General features: G+C 32.0%; 1 protein-coding gene across 1 annotated transcript; it reads left to right on the top strand.

Annotated features, from left to right (window-relative positions):
• Positions 1-1,943: 1,943 nt before the first annotated feature.
• Positions 1,944-15,539, top strand: LOC132732176 (cartilage oligomeric matrix protein-like). The gene is made up of 17 exons (XM_060718548.1): positions 1,944-1,983; positions 2,187-2,301; positions 3,456-3,537; positions 4,390-4,494; positions 4,763-4,870; positions 5,543-5,702; positions 6,050-6,236; positions 7,134-7,219; positions 7,528-7,851; positions 8,287-8,477; positions 8,789-8,961; positions 9,547-9,771; positions 10,209-10,411; positions 10,550-10,620; positions 10,989-11,069; positions 12,363-12,557; positions 13,486-15,539. The coding sequence occupies exons 1-17, from the start codon at positions 1,944-1,946 to the stop codon at positions 13,537-13,539; spliced, it is 2,400 nt and encodes a 799-aa protein (XP_060574531.1). The 3' UTR covers positions 13,540-15,539.
• Positions 15,540-17,976: the final 2,437 nt, after the last annotated feature.

The following is a 17,976-nucleotide window of genomic DNA, read 5'->3' as shown; positions in this document are numbered from 1 at the left end:
CGTTACATTCAATCAAATTTGAGTTCTACAAAACCGTTCAAAAGGCTTTTTTCTCCCCGAAACCCAAGTGCCTATGGTTTTTTTAACTGCAAATTCATATAAGGAACTAAGGCCGTAAGGGAAGTAACTCATCTATCTGAACCCCATCTGCCGAATTATTGTGAAACGTTTGATTTATACGGGGAAGTTCAAAGACCGGGCCCCGCGAAGCGGGTCCCGGGCTTTTTGGCTTAGCCCGGCTCTAGGGACTTACACTGTATATTTAAAAAGAAAATTCAAAAATAAAAAATAATTAAAAAATATAAGAATTTTCTATACCTATCAATGAAATTTTCAGTGTCAGTTTTAGTTAGGCCCGGCCGCCATTTACAATGTAACTCAATGATAAAAGGCGGTGATTTCCCGATAAACGGAACAAATTTCTCAACTTTTTGGAGAATAATAATCGTCGAGTGGTTCCGAAAGTGAAAACGGAATGGGTTACATTATAATACCAATATAACCTTTAAAACGGAAAAAAATGAAAGGATTTTTTACCGACTTCCCCCGTTTAGGTTTAAACAATTTTTATTCCTTTCAATTTTTTTAACAATATGTACAAAAAAATTATCAAATTATAGAAAGAAAAATAATATAAATACATTTTGAAAGAAAAAGGGTTTGGACCACAAAGTTCAAATAACATTAGTAAATCGGTCACGTCCCTTTTCCCCGTTTCATAGGCTTTCTGCCTAATTTCATATTAATTATGAAAGTAAGAGATTCAACAATATTATTTTTACACAAAAGACTGTCTATCATCTAGCGCAAAATTGGGTACCCAAAGATATAAAACTGATAAAGATGTTAGCCTTTAATCCTTGTAAAAATAAACCTTTTAACATAAACAAAAAAACCATGACAACCAAGACTTCTGAAACCCCTTTGGGTCACATATCCCTCGATGATATCTAACACTGTATTCCCCTTTCATACTCTTCTATTTAAAACATCGGCTGGCGGCGCCATTTTCCTGATGTTTTGCTGAAAATCGGTTCTCTGTCAGACGGGTTTACGGCCCGATAAATTTGTAATAGATCAAGGGGCCATGAAAATCTGTATAGACTTTCGCTTTAACGAAAAGAAAAATAACAAACCGAAAGTTAGGAAGCGTGTAAAAAAACGGTGTTAGTATTAAAAAAAAATACACGGTGCGGGGTAAGACAAATGCCCTTGAAATAAAACGAATGCAAAGCGCTTCGGTTAAAGCTATGGGATTAACTATGGGCAGAGACGAAAATAATTATTGATTTGATTTAAAAATCCAAAAAAAAGAGTGCCGTTTGGCATTCTTTTCAATTAAAAGGGAAAAGAGAGACACATGAAATTATCGAAAATACCGCGGTTTTGTACGATGCCGGTGTCTTGTAGCATTCAAATGTGGTGGGGGTACTACAAATTACGAACGCACTTGGGAAAGCATCACCAAAATGATAAAATTATTGCCTGCCTCAAAAGTTCTGTTAACATGTCATCTGCTGTTACAACATCAGCTGGGGAGTCAAACAAACCAAAACTGTTCTGGAACTTTTAATAAAAGGCAACAATACAAAACAAACTGAGAGATCGAGGGTTGATTTCGTTCAAAAATAGCAAATTTTTTATCATAAAAGATCTGAGCCCCTTTTAGCGTTGTAAGCAATTGAAAAGGGTTTTTCGTGACCTTCATAAAATATATTAGAATCCTAATTAGTTATCCCTTTCACAAACTTTGATACCAGAATTATATCAGAGTGTGAAATCCAAAGGTCGTCGATGAGTTTGTCAAAATCACACACAGTAGCTTTGACAAACTGACGGGCTGGACAAAGTCGGGCTACAGAGTCCTACATTACAAATCACATCATTGCCATATAACTAATGACTGGGAACTAATAAGTCAATGTTCTTTCAGACCAGAGCAAATGCCATGCAGATCCATACAGCAAGAAAATGTTGCCACAGGTAATCAGAGAAGCTATAACAGAGTGGAAATTACCACAGAATCCACCACTTGTAAACCGACAAATGCGCAAATATGCTTGGCTGCAGCACGATTACCTTGGCAGTCAACCACACCTGGGTTGTTATGCCCACACACCTTTTAAATTTTTGCAGTACAGAAGGGTCTTGCTTTAAATAGTGGTGTTCTCGTTTACTTTTGGCAGAATCAGGAGGGTTGTCTCTTTACTTCCATAGAAGTACAACAGCAGCTGCCAATATTGGGCGTGACAAGGGATTAAGACTTTTGGGCTTGCGACAAGTTAAAGCTAATACAAGACGGTATGTACCCGAATGGAATTCAGCTGTTTGACATGTGTTGAAAGTTTTCTTGAACTTCAACCAGCCATTTACACACAGGGCCCTTATGAGTAAAATATTCGTGCAAAGGAAAGTTGACATAGCCTACTTTAAGTGAGGTTTTAATATCGGTTCTTGCGGAAAACATAATGTCAGTGCTGATTCCGAATTACGCAACAGCTGTAAACAGCCCTTTTGCTCTGAATCTATGCCAAACAGCTTCTCTGATAACTGCCTCTTCCAGAAAAGCTTATCAAAGGGGCTTTCAGTCAAAGATGATGATATGCAAGCCATCTCACAACTGAAAACTGCAATATCACAGAACCTTTCAACCCCAAGGTATTGTATTAATTTTATTTCATGTTGTTCATATACATGAATGACTTTAAATTAGAGGTTGATGATTTAATAAGTGAGTTTGAAAATTAAGGTTTTTTAACGTTGCAATATTTATTTATCATAAAAGAAATGGAAACAATTATTTGAGATCTTATTACAGTTAACAACATTTTTCCCTGCATTTCTCATTTGTAAAATTTTAACATTGTTTGTAAGTTTGTTTTGTGAAAATGTATTTGATTTTTTCTCTAAATATTCTACAGGTACTCTGATCTTCTACCATACCTTGAATGCACAACACTACTTGAACTCAAGGTTTAAGACATTTCCTGGCTTCTCAGAAGGAAGATGCTTTCCAATAACAAACAGAAGTAATCTCTGAGGCCTGCTTCCACACAGAAGGTTCTAGTTAAACAGGGGAATCTGACACCAGTCCTATATCTGATATGGAGGGAAACAGAGGCCACGGGGTCTGAACCAGGCATTACCCAGTTGAGCTGGTAATTTATAATTGTTTTAAATCATAGACCATTGAAATCATTTTCAAATCCAAATCAAATCATTGGGTTGGAAATATAGCATTTGCCGATTATGGGCCCAAATGCCAAAAAATAACTTACTAATGTCATGTGTTTTCAGTTTTCTTTTCATGTACATAACTCACTAATCTGTTAAATCATGAAACAGTAGTGCGGTATTTTCGTTCGGTAAAGGTTGCTAAGTTCTAGGGACTATATTTCATAATAATCTCTCTATTTTCAGATTTCTTTACCTGTTTTGTTTAATATATTTTTCAGAAGGAGGCTGTTTTATACCAGCAGTCCAGAAAGTAGAAAACCTTCAGCAGGTTCAAAAGGATTAGCATTACTTCTTGAAGATGTAAATCATTGTAAAAATGTTACAGGGAACCAAAACTAAAATGGAATCAAGCAAGGAGCAAAATGGGATGCCTACCTACAAATTGAAACCCTGAGTTTTAGGTGCTAAACCCATTAGTCTGGTGGAAGGACAATGAATGGAAATTGCCTCTTCTCGCTAGTTTAGCAAGAAAGTACTTATGTGTTCCTGCAACAAGTGTCCCTTCAGAAAGGGTGTTTAGTACTGCAGGTGATATCTTGTCTGCACAAAGTGCTTCACTGGATGCTGACAAAGTAGACATGTTAATTTTTTCTTAAGAAAAAACATGAAATTAATTTGCAACTGTCAACACTTAATCCCTTTGATGAAACTGTGTTAAGGAAATCATTACGATATAGTTTTGATTGTCAGTGACTTAATGAAAAGTTTCAAGTTTTATTTTGCTGTTATTTTTTCTCATAGTTGATGCTTAAATAGTTAAAAACAGTTTAAAGTTTTGTTAAAGGAAGTATCACTAATTATGTTTTGCGAGAGATATAGATATATATATAATATTTGTTGAAATAATATAACTCTCTTTTTCTGAATTATTTCCCAGTACCTAACATTAATAACAATACGTATCGCAATATATTGCAATACGGATGTGGCGTATTGCAATATATTGCAATACGCTTTTTACCGTATTGTTACAGCCCTAATAGCTATTATATAATTCTTGTTGCAAAGGGTAGTAACTTTTGGCCCAAATTAGAGAAAATATTATAATATTGACTCTATATTAAGACTTCATATAGCTATCATATAATTCTTGTTGCAAAGGGTAGTAACTTTGTTATTTTTTGTTTAGCATGATATGTTGCTATATTTTAGTGTAAACCCGGATATGCTGGTAACGGAGAAAGATGTGGTTTAGACTCGGATAATGATGGTCATCCAGACAGAGGAGTTTCATGTGTAGACTGGGGATGTTTCAGGGTATGGTTTTAACTTATGATTCTAATTTGATTGGGATTAAAGAGCTTTTTTTCTTTGATGATTAAATATTTAAATCGTACCAACAGAAATGTATATAGTTAGGGTTACTTTATAATAGAGAACTGTTGGCAAATGTATGTCATATAATTTCAAAATCTATTGTTAAACTCGTAGTGTTTGGATGTATCTACATATGGAAAACGGAAAAAAAAATATCAAAGAGCAGTGTGTAGTTTATATAATTAAATTTTAAATGTTTATTTTTCAGGACAATTGTATGTATGTATCTAATAGTAATCAAGAAGACAGTGATGGTGATAACAAAGGTAATAATTGTGATGATGACGACGATAACGATGGCAGATGGGATTATCTGGTTTGTGAATCAATTGAAATTATGAATATTTCTGTTAAATAGAGTTTTTAGAAGTGATATGAAATCCAGAATTGTAATATTAGGCTTAATTTTAAATCTAATGATTTGATACTTTACGATAGATTTATAAATTTTTGAAGATTTAATATTGCATAAATGCTATTTTATATTGAAATCCGCCCTTAGGAATATGACTTTACATCAGTTGACGTTTAGGATATCTTCGTAACAGATAAAGATAATGTATCATTTTCGAAAATTGCAACTTTACACAAATCCCACTTTGTCAGTGATATGAAGAATAAATCTATTGCTTAAAGTGATATTATGCTCATTTTTTTCGTTCACAAGTTGAGCTGAATTTAAATGACTATTTAAATAGCTAATATTTGAATATGACAATGGTAAGAAAAAAATTAAACAATTCAAAATCTGCATATTATACGAAAGATATTTATACTAACTTCCGTTGGTCACGTGACTTATTGATTATTAAAGTGTAACATAATAATGAATTGGAAACAATGTTGACCAATCTTAACAATAATAAGATATTTCGTTCACTCACCATTTACACATGGATTGACATAATGTCACTTTAAATTAATATTCTACATGCATGCAGTCATTAATATTAAACTTAAAATCATATATTTCTTATTAATTAACCAGGATAACTGCCAGTTTGTTTTCAACTGGGATCAGTTGGACACTGACGGCGACGGTGTTGGCGACGTTTGTGATAATTGTCCAAATGATGTTAATGCCGACCAGATCGATACAGATGCCGACGGTGCCGGTGACGTATGTGACTCTGATGATGATGGCGACGGTAAATTTCTTATTTAGCAAAATATCATTATAACTTGCTACAATTTATTTAATGAAATACATTGTATATTTTGTCAGTTTAATTTCTGCACCTATGCTTTTTGCATTCACCCACCTTTGACTTTTTTAAGCAGCTTATAAAGTCAAACACCTGTACATTTATTGATGTTGATAGATTTAAACAATCAAATTATAACACAGAATAACTTTTCACATTATGAGTATGTTTGTTTTAATGTCTTCTTTTTGAATATATCTTAATGGTAAAAGTTGTGGCATTACATGTGACAGTGCTATCATGTTATTGAAGTCTGACATTCACCTGAAACTTTTGTTCTATGAATTCAGGTGTGGTTGATGGTAGTGACAATTGTCCGCTAGTAGCAAACGCCGGACAGGAGAATTCAGGTGACAGTGATACTGTAGGAGACGCATGTGATAATTGTGTCAATGTAAATAATGACAACCAATTAGACACAGATCAGAATGGTGTTGGTGATGCATGTGATACCGTCGGTGGTATCAATAAAGATGAGTAAGTTGAAACCTTATTCCGTAACCTAGAGATTTCATAATTGATATTATGAGTAATAAAGAGTGTCAAATATTAATGATATTTCACTATTTAAAGGGTATCCGTTTAATTAGTGTGATTTCCAACGTCGTACTACAAGATATTACTTTACATAATGCTCGGTTACCATCTTCGTTTTCATGATTTTGTTAAAAAAAAATACACTTTTTACAAACTTTACCTTTTCATGAATTTTAATCATTTTAGCAAGAAGCAAATGAAACATTTTCTTGCAACTTTTATAAATCAATCGAGTATGATTCCACAAACTAGTCAGTATTGGTTTCATGGGAAGAATATTTTTCTGACCTGAGTTAATATCAACTTAAAGTATTCTATTAACGATATCTGAATTTTTTTCTTATTTTTCTTTTTTGTACTTCATTTATGTGGGTAAAATAGTTTTTGCTTTCCTAGATAAATTTTCTGTTTTGTATACTGATTCAAATATTGTGTACAGTTTTAGCGAAAATGTTCTGAGATTAATTCTTATCTGTATGTCATAATTTCTTAAAATTCCAGAATAAATGGAAAACACTTACGCTAATTAAATTTATAAGACTCGCAAGTGTTTAATTAAATACACAAGGAATTAAAACCGATTTCATCTTAGCTAATGTAGGTAATTACCTCTAAGAAATAAAGATGTTATGTATTAAATTAAGACAGACGTATTTATTGATCTTTATAAGTAAGGGTCTCCTTGTAAGTATGTTTGTTCTTGACAATAAGATATATGATATGTTCGTTAGCAAGACGGTTATTTTGTAACTACTAAGATCCATTTTGTCCTATACAAAAATTGAAATGTTGGCAGTTTTTAAAGTGTAATGATAAAAAATGATTTAATTATTTCAGAGATGGAGATAGTATTTTGGACATTGTTGATAACTGTCCGGCCTATCCGAATGCTGACCAGTCGGACATTGACTCAGATGGCACAGGTCAGTCCACAACTTACTAATGTTGCACTTTTTTCTTCTAAAAATAAGTGCACTATTCATATTTGCTGGGCACGATTTTTATGCACTTATAATAAAAAGAAATTTTAAATACTTTATCCCATGCTCAGAAATATGAATAATTATCTGTTTTAGGTTTATCAAGAAACGTACAATTAAAATAATTAAGCTGGAGATACCATTCCAGAATAACAAGTCAGTTAAAAAGTATTAAAACTTGACTCAAAAATTATACGTACATGAGCAATAACTATGTTTGTACTATTTTGACCTTGTATATATTTTTCCAGGGGACCTTTGTGACTCGGATATAGATGGTGATACAGTTATCAATGGTCTAGACAACTGTCCGTATTACAGTAATGTAGGTCAAGATGATATTGATGGTAACGGCGTTGGTGACGATTGTGAGACAGACGCCGACGGAGACACCGTTATAGACAAGAATGACACCTGTCCTCACAATCCGGCAATTAGTGCTACAAGTTTTAGCAATTATTTCACGGTCGACCTTGACCCATCAGTTTCGGCAGGCGAACCATATTGGGAAGTGAAAGATAATGGTGCTGAAGTTCAGCAGACTGTTCATACATGGAAACCTGTGATGCTTATAGGTAAATTACTGTTGGCAAATTGGGAAACAATATTTATTTTATAAAATCAATCTTAACCTGTGAAAAGATGTGTTAATTTCCAAAGCATTCGGTAGGTGCTCTTCTGTTAACATATTATTTTTTATTTTGGATATAGTTTTGTTGTCAATGTAAGCATTATAACATATAGTTGTCGGCTCTTGTAATGATATTTCTCATATCATTCATACTAATCATTCTAACTTTTGATACACTGTTTCTCTACCACTTAATAATATCGCGGTTTATGTTTAAAATATAAATTATAATGAAGCAGTTTTTAACTCGTAAATTCAGTTAAAACCAAGCTTTTGTTTATATTGTATTAGCATTTCTATGGAAATATTCTTTCTTTCTTTCATAAATCTTCATTATGTACATCTTGTATTTATTCCCTGATAAACATTTCTTCATCAGGTGAACAAGCTTATGGAGCGGTTGAATACGCCGGTACATGGTTTACTAAATATTCATCCGCAACGGACTACTTTGCCTGTGTTTTTGGATATACAAGCAACAGAAAATTTTATGTTGTAACATGGAAAGGCGTTCATTACAATTATGGAAATTCAACATATAAAGCAGGCATTAAAGGAATCCAGCTAAAGGTATAATTTTTTATAAGAAAAAAAGCGTTGTTATCGAAATACATATATTTGTACATGATGATAAATACGAGTTTCCATTTTGCTTAACATACCTTTTGATAAATGGGATTATTTATTGTCAAAAGATAGAAGGCGACGATCCAAATTGAATAATTACGTTATCTCAATTCAAAACATATTAGAGATTGCATGATATAATTAGTATTTTATTCGTCTTTGTCAAAATGATAAAAGGAAAATATACAAATAGAGCTATAATCATAGGTTTCATATTAATATATTACAAAGAACCATATCTAATAACTTTAAAGGTGGTTGATTCGAGCACCGGTCCTGGGACTACAATGGCAGAAGCGATATGGCACAGTTACGACACGGTTGGAGAAACAAAACTAATATGGCAGGATCCCGATCTGCAAGGTTGGCTGCCGGAAACGTCATACAGATGGTTTATTACTCATCAACCGTCTGTAGGATATATTAAGTAAGTCATCCAACTTTTATCTATCCCTTCAATATTTTGCCCAACTATTTAGTAATTTTATGCTATCGCAACTTTAGAAAACAAATCTTTACTTAGACTTAAATGAAAATGTACATTCTGGTAGTGATACGGTTGATAATATTAAGTTATTTTAGAATGCATGACGTTGATTCACCTTATGCTTGTAAGAAATTCATTCTCCAAATTTAACCCTTTCTTGTATAAATGTTGAATTCTGCTTAGGCCGGTGCTAGGGGGCGTGGACGGTAACCTATTTCCAGTACCCAATAAACAGGCTCAATCAAACCGACCCTGCAACATTTTTAATGTTGTCGTTTTGGTCGTTATTTAGGGAGTCTGTATTTCTCCATTTAAGAAGAATATTGACCTCAAGATCATTTTGTACAAAAATTATTACATTTAAGAACACTGATATACAAAGTTGATATATCTTTTTTGTGAGGGTTGGGTTCTTGATGTACCATGTAATAATTAAAAGAGAAATGGTTTAGAAAATTTGTATATTAAAAGTTGTAAATAGAATATATATTAATCCATTCTTTGTACTTATCTTTCAAATTCTAGTATCAAAGTATACCGTGGTTACACATTAATGGTTGACTCGGGCTCCATTTATGACTCATCAATATCTGGTGGAAGACTTGGAGTGTTGCAGTTTGGTGACATGTCCGTTATCTGGTCCAACCTCCGAGCTGAATGTTTGGACCATATTAATCAAGCTTTACACTTTGATGGTATCGACGATTTTGTAACACTAGATGATGTGTTCACTCTACAAATCAATCAAAGGTAAAACCAAAGGGTTACTGATTTTATATAATAGTTAATAATCGATGAACTGTATTCATAAACTTAAGATTGTTTTTATTAAATTTTATTGATCAATTTTACATACGGTGTTCACAACTCAGGTGCTATTGTCATTGCGTTACTGTGACTTTATTTACTTAAACATATCACCATTCTGTTATTAATAAGAATAATGGACCAGTGCAAATTCAATGATTAAAGAATTTCGTCGAAAGACATGAAGCATTCCGTTTCTTTATAAGTAACCCTCCTATTACATCAATACTAGGAATGCAATATCCGATGATGTCTTATGTATTTAATAGGAAATATCATTTCCGTTAGACATTTTAAAGAACGAAATGCAAAATGTTATTCACCCTTCAAGCTAACTTGGTTTACGCTACTATTTTAAAGTTTTCTTTCTTTGTCGACAGTTTCACGGTTGAGGCATGGCTTAAGTTGGACAGCGGCTATACGGCAGGACCATATCCCATTTTCTGTACGTCTAACGGAAGCTTATGTTTATGGGTGGAGAATTCATTGATTCATGGACAATATGGCTCAGAATCAGTAGTGTCGACGACCCCACTATCTGCAGATATCTGGTATAATGTCATTTACAGAAGTAGCATAGAAGGTAGGAATCACTTTGCTTTGCCTATTATTTCGTAAATCATTTTCATAAACACTTTTTGGATCGATATATTCTATATTAAACATTTCACATATGTTTTGTACATTTGATAAATGCAAATTATGTTTTTGTTCCCTTTAGATGGCAGCTTGACAATATTTATTGATGGCGTACAAGATGGTTTAACAGGTTCTGCTTTGATGGTTAACTGGGTAAGCTCAACAATTTTAGTATCGCTGAAAATTGAACAAATTTCAATGTTAATTTATGGCCATTTGTTGACTCCGAAATAATTTTGATTGTAAGTCCAAACTGTGAAGTGCCGAACACTGTGGCCATAACATGTCACCTTAACTGAAGTCTTCATATTCAATTGATAAATAATTACAATACATTAGGTTTTAGAAATTGATATTGAACAATTTGTAAATGTATACAATGATGTATTTGTAGTATCTAAGGCTATAGAGTGATTTGCATATCACATCTCAAAAGATCATATAAACCGAGTTGTTATAATGTTATTTAAGAAGCGGAATATGTTCTTCTCATGCTTATACATTATTTTATTCTTATGCAGACTGCTGAAGCGGAAACAAACGACTTAACTTTGTATATTGGTAAACAGAATGACACTTTCTTCAAGGGCTCAATAGACGAGGTAAACAAACTATAACAGTATTATACAATAAATCCTTATCTTGAGTTGCTGGAATCGTGAAGGATATTAAGCGCTTGCAACCATCATTATAGAACCATGCATACTTGCATTAACTAGACTCTGTACTGTTAACTGTTTTCAATCTTTTATCTTGAAATTCTTAAAATTGATAATGGATTGTTTCAAAGAAATAGAAGCTAAATAAGTAAATTAAAGAAATTTTGCTGGTTAAGTGTTAGATCTGTCCTTTTTTCAAATTCAAAAACTAAAAGACTTTTATTGTATGTGTCTTTCAGTTACAAAGGAGTAGCTTCATAATTCAATAAATCACACATGTAACAGCAAGTTAATGGGTTAATTTGTGTCTCTTCTATCCTAACACTGTGTTTTTGTCATGATTAAGAACGATACCTCCTAATATATTACAATGAAACATTTCCCAAAAGAGAAAGAATAGCTGCCTAGGTGTTACTCGCAACACAAGTTTATTTATTGCATAGCTAATATTCATAACAATATCCAAAACCATTAATATCGTCATAGAAAAGTTTTTTTTTCCAAATTTATGTTAGTACCGGTATAAATCACTTTTCTCATTAACTTTAACGGGAAGAAAATAAAACTTTATTAAAGTGATGACTAAGGAACTTCCTACTCTCGACCTACTGATCAATTGTGTATGACGACCTGCATTCATCAGTTAAAGGAATATCATGGGAAATGTCGAAACTTACTCTTAAATGTTACGATTTGATTTAGCAAAATTTAAAGAAAATGTGCTTTTACTTACCCGTATAGATGTATGAAACTTCAACGAAAGTTTACTACATTGTAAATATAAAGTTTTATTTTCCATTGAAAATAGAGCTTTCAGAATGTATTGCCAATGATTCATATGTTTTGATCCTCAATACATCAAAAATATCATAACAAATTCTAAAATTTTGAAAACTCTAGTCCTTGCCTATGATGCATCTTAATTTTCCCAAATCTATCTTTTTTCAATTTATTTTTTTTATTTGACATATCTATATGGATAAATGGGCTAACATCCGGTTTTTTCGAATCAACTTTGTCATTATCGACGTCTTGAAGTGAACACACTAAACTTATGTCAATGTCTCCAGTATTCTTCAGGACTTTCATAATTATATTGATATTCATTTTTTTGCTCATTTCTATTGCCAAATTCAGTAAAAGTCAATAGTATGCTTCAGTGCTAAATAACTACTAACTCTTTAATTGTTTTATTAAAGCTTTAACTTTAATAATTTTCTGTTATTTGTATTTCAGCTTCGGGTTTATTCTGTGGGCGTACCAGATACGGATATTGTTTCACATATTAGCTTGGTAACACTACAAAGGCCTGTGTATAAAGATTACGGGGTATTGCATTTTAAGATGGAGGAATCACCAGGTGTTAGCAATTTAACAAATTCTGGTTTGCTCGCGGCTACTTCAACCCTCTCAGGTGGCAGCTTCGTCTCGGTAAATATCCCTTTAATGTTGATACATTACGTCGAACTTATTTCAAGACTTTTTGTGTTTCCAATTGTATAAAGCCGGTTCAAAACATTGGCAAATGTTGCACTTTTTTCAGTTATTACCACGATCCAGAATTTTTATAATTCAGTAATACATTGAGCGTAATAGGATTCAAGGATACGTATTGGTTCTATTTATACTTCCTTCACACATGCATACCTTTATGACTATGCGAGCATCCCCCTTCAAAATAAACAAGCACAGACAAATAATACAATACAAAATTTAGAATGGAAATAAATACGTAAAAAAGATTAAATCACCGTCAGATGAGTAAAAATAAAAAAGGAATAAATGACCTGTAAGATTTTTTTTAAACATTCACATTTAAGTGGAATCTTGATTCGAATTACTTGGAAAACCTACTGCTTTTATCACCTCATTTCTTCGGTTCTTACATATGTATATATTCGCATGATAAAGCTAAATAATAGTGACAGTAATTACATGAAGTAATATTAAAAATCATTTATTTTATTTATTTTATCAATTTTCATAACATCTGGAGGCTTGCAATAGCACAAACGTGTCACTTTGAAGGCTACTTGATCTGCGGATGTCTCCAAAAAGTTATTTCACCTTTTCATGATTAAAGGGATTTAAGATAGAATTCTGCTTGAACCTGTGAAAGAGGCATGAACAGTGACTTGCACTTCACAGTTTAGCCATGGATTTTTTTCAATCACGCCCAGCTCGCAGCATTGCATTATAACTTTTGCCGTTTTGGATGTTTTACTTTAGGATTTCGTTTTCCTATTGATCTATTTTAACATCCACTGGCTTGCACTTGTGGGTACACTTTCATTACACTTTCTGTACTGTAAGAAACCGTCTATACTGTGTTTTAATATATGTTTCATTTCGTTTCCAGAGTTATCAGCAATATAACCAGTTTAAATTGGCATATCCAAACAACAGACGTTAAATCACTGTGGAACTGTGAACATTTCAAATACTTAGTATCAACCGTAAGCTAATCTTATTTCACACAGTTCCCAGAAGACCAACTCAAGTACTAATTGAATCTTCACAGAAATAGAAAGATTACGAAAATCTTCTGCGGTGTGTCATGATGTATGGATATCGACTAATCTTCAAATTTTATATCATTTTGTGAGCCATGTTTTATGGTTACTCCTTTCATTCATATATTTTTCTTAAGTACACAAACAACTTGATCCGCCTTTTACATAATTTACTTTAACTGTGGCAAAAAACTTCCATAATTTTAAATATAAGTTTATACTAACAAAGGCCCTCCTGAGACTTCTGAAATATGTATATTTTATACAAAACTATTGCCTGGCAGCTCTGAATTATCTTTTTATATACCTGGTATAGTTTGATAATTATTTTGATCGTACATTTTCGGAACTTAACGAAGGCGGGTTTTTACTTTACCTTTCAATGATGTCTCGTTTTGTTTCCGCATGTGATTTTTACGCGAATGGGAAGAGATTGGCCTTTGTACATAAAAACTCTCGATAAACTTTAAGTGTAGTTTAATTTGTTGCACCAACGCTGTGTGTGAAAATCACCTTTTTGATTAAATAATTGATAACAAATTTTCTTTGGTCAATTTGATTTCACTCTCATTGGTAGGGATTTCATTCTTGCCACGGATGCAAGTTAAATGTATGATCATGATGTGCTGGATTTTTTTAAATTATTAATTCGCAATCAGTTCTTAACTGAGGTGTTCATATATGTGTACTTATTCTGTTTCCGCTGATTGCAATATGTTTGTTTTTTATTTGTTGATATTTGATAATTAAAACTTTTTGAATTTTAATTGATTAAATGTACTTGTATTTGGTGTTCTGTTTAATTTATATGTTTGAATATTTAAGGATATGAAGTATATTTCTATCTCCATCTTCAGGCATTTAATTGTTGAAAGGAATTGGGCACACCGACAATTTCATTTCCTTTTGCATTGATTACTTCGTTTCTTATAAGCACATTTTCAAAACATCTGTTTGTTTTTTTTATTTATATTTATCATTTTACATTAAGTATTCGACTGTGATATATACTTAAATATCGACATTTCGTCCTTGTCTAATTTTTCTTCTTTTATTTCTCTTGTTTTTCATATATTTTTTTTCTTTTTTTAACTAATTGCATACATTATTTTTGCGACCGGAGATGGCAAAATCTGAGGCAAGCAATTGAATTATATGTGCAATACAACTGACATTATAAAATACTGGATAAAAGAACACATAATTAGAATATCGGAGGGAAAATAACATTTGGACTAAATATTCAGAAAAAGCACGGGACATATTTCTGTGATGGAGCGATAACATATTTATTGTTACAAAAGTGATTTTATTGATATGTAGATACTCCCTTTTTAGCTCATCTTCTTTTTGAATTTAATGTTTAAATAATACTTATACTTATTCATCGGGTTCATTTGTCATATCAAAGGATATACAGATATACACACATAATGAGCTATCTTTTATCAATAGAATTATGTTTAATTGAAAGAAAATGATGAGTGTGCGTTAACTCGACCAGTGCATATATACAGTAGACATATATCAGATAACAACCGAATGTTTATTTCTTACAATATGTGTGTGCGATAAAAAATAAAGACACTGTTTGTCAAAACATTTGTGATAAATGATCATAGAAGTTTTGAAACACCATAACTATATTGTTTTTAAAAGGGTTATTGTATCTTTTGCCAATTCAGCTTTACAGCCTTGCAGATCATTTCTTTCATTTTAGATTATGCCAAATATATATCAATAACAATTACTGTACCATTGTTTTATCATTGTTTCCTATCTTACATGTTTATATATATTTCTTTTTACTGTTTGATATTTTTGCTGGTCAAAATGTCATTTCATATTTTTACATTCATTTGTTTACTATTTTCCTAAATAAAATGCTAACTACTTACAATTCTATCGTTGTTTTCTTTTAATGAACTATAACAGAATATGCATATACTAGTGACAGTTCCCCAGAAATAATGTACTCGTAAATTGAGAAAAGAATAATATGCATGCGTTATAATGGATGTTTTGCCGGAGAAACGATTCCCTGACTGGTGGTACACCTTTTTTCAGCACATTGTTTCATAATAACTTACATTGGAATTCAAGTAAAATCAAACAACAGAACCAAATTGACAGTTTGTGTTTAAGAATATTAATAAAATTAAAAATAAATACATATTATTAAGCAATTTCAAAATATACAGAAACGGTGTCAATGTTGCGCTTCGCTTCAGAAATTAATCGACCAGTGGTAAGATGCGAGTATTCTTTTTACATGTTTTTCTTAATGTTTATAGAAGAAAACATTCAAACTGAATAATCAATAGCTACATGTTTTGTCTCATCATAGTTCTTTGTTCATCTTTATCTTCACTTCAATTAATATAATAATATTTATGCATAGGAAATTTGTTCTGGTTAAACATGAAGCCGTGAAACTCTCACACGATACAGCGGTTTTCGAAAGGGCGGACTAAATTATTGGAGAAAACTGCTGGTATATTTTTATTATTTTACACACATTAGACATGTGACTACCTATTGCTCTGTGCCAGTATTGCTATTGTTGCTTTTATATTTGTTCATTTAATCCAGTATTTTTTCTGAAATCTTAGAACGTTATGAAGAGATTGATATGGGTATAGTTGAAACAATGGTAGAATAGTATATAATATAATGTAGGAATTTCCAATATTTTGAACTATCTGACAAATGTCATATATCAGGATACATGCGCTTTCAAAGACATGGTTTAATAAAAATTAATTTTGCAATTGCGATTAATCAATTTGTCAATAACTCTTCATCGTATGACAAGCATGCAGTTGATGTATTCTTGTGCATGATCCATTAGTACGTATTTTTAAGAATACACGAAGTTATATCTTTTAATTATTCTAATTCATCAACCTTAAATGTCAAATCTTTCAAGAATTTTTAGTAATATCCTTGTAAATCTATATGAATCCTTACTTAAATAAAAGAAGTTAAATTTTAGAGATTTTTCTTACTTAATAGTTTATCAGGAAATCTTTATAAATACCTCTCTTGTCCATAAAGCAATACATTTTCATACTTTCTTAGATTTCCTTCGCTAAAGATTGGAGTAATATACAGATATTCATCCTTAAAAGGCTTATGTCTGATGATAATATAGTCATTCAAATTTGAAATTAAACAAGTGAAAATAGTTATCATCTACCGGACATTATAGTTACAAAATGGAGGATTTAAAAGACCATAAACATAATATTTACCAAGAAAACATTTTCAATTACTATCGAGCGCATTTAACTCTTTAATTCTTTTTGTCAGATGTAAGCAAATTGGGTATCCATCTTGCAGTTAAGTAGAGGTCTAGAGGTCTAGAGGACTAACTGTTTCCCTTTTGATCGAAGTTATCACAACCTATCTTTTGGTTATTTATGTAGATCATTTTTACTCAAATGCATGCCCATTTTGCCACAGAAATATTTTTATTCTATTTTCCATAAAATGTTTATATTTGGTATCCAGTTATAGTTTCAAGAAAGTCAATTACACGAACTATCTTTTGCTACTGTCTATAATCGATTATCAATGCCATCGATAAGAAAACAGCAAACAAGTATATCTCTATTCACAACTCACAAACTTAATTATTAATGGTCAACACCACACCCTTGTCAATCATTATTTGTTTTCAGATATGTTTCACCTTATACATCCCTAGGGGTATCCTAGTATTTGTCAAGCATAAGCACCTGCTCATCTCATACTAGAAACAATCATTTTTCATATGATAAACGTCCACCGTCTAATACCACAGTAAATATTTTAGGAGAGAGAGCACTATACTTAAATTTTGATACTTGTAAGGCAAACTATTAAAAGAGAAAAAAAACGAAATAACGACAAGGTACATGTAGTTAGCCAATCCAAGTTGTTCCTTACGCTGTTTTAGAATTTAATAATGATTTGAGAATGATTACTAAGACGAGCTGACGTTCATTCTATTGAAATTTTAAGTAATATTATGATTAGTCAAAATAAGCTGACGTATTGAGTAGATTCTGAGCTACTTTTTGGTTAGAATCCCGCTTTGAACATTGCCATATAGTAGATCTAAATATAACTCGATCGCAGACAAATGTGATAGAGCTATGCAATTTTAATCTGTTCGCACTAATTCTTTGTGTAATTCGGTCACGCTCTATTGGTAAGTACATAGATCTATGTCTCTGTTAAGTAGGACCGTCCTTTGGAGACGGAATACTACTACAGTAGCTATTCTCTAATGATAAAACTAATAAAGACAAAAATCAATCATAAAAGAAACTAACTTTTGCGTCTTGAAAACG

Source organism: Ruditapes philippinarum, unplaced genomic scaffold (assembly GCF_026571515.1).
Source record: "Ruditapes philippinarum isolate M1 unplaced genomic scaffold, ASM2657151v2 ctg2259_1_1_1_1, whole genome shotgun sequence".
In the NCBI taxonomy this organism is placed as follows: domain Eukaryota; kingdom Metazoa; phylum Mollusca; class Bivalvia; order Venerida; family Veneridae; genus Ruditapes; species Ruditapes philippinarum.
Note: the sequence above shows the minus strand (reverse complement) of the source record. Positions and strands in the feature narration are given on the sequence as shown.

Bases quoted from the DNA above. Each gene is read 5' to 3' on its own strand.
- LOC132732176 (XM_060718548.1), top strand. From the start codon at position 1,944: ATGCCATGCAGATCCATACAGCAAGAAAATGTTGCCACAG. The intron at 10,412-10,549 runs GTAGGAATCACT...TGTTCCCTTTAG, and splicing joins TTACAGAAGTAGCATAGAAG to ATGGCAGCTTGACAATATTT. The intron at 12,558-13,485 runs GTAAATATCCCT...TTTCGTTTCCAG, and splicing joins CAGGTGGCAGCTTCGTCTCG to AGTTATCAGCAATATAACCA.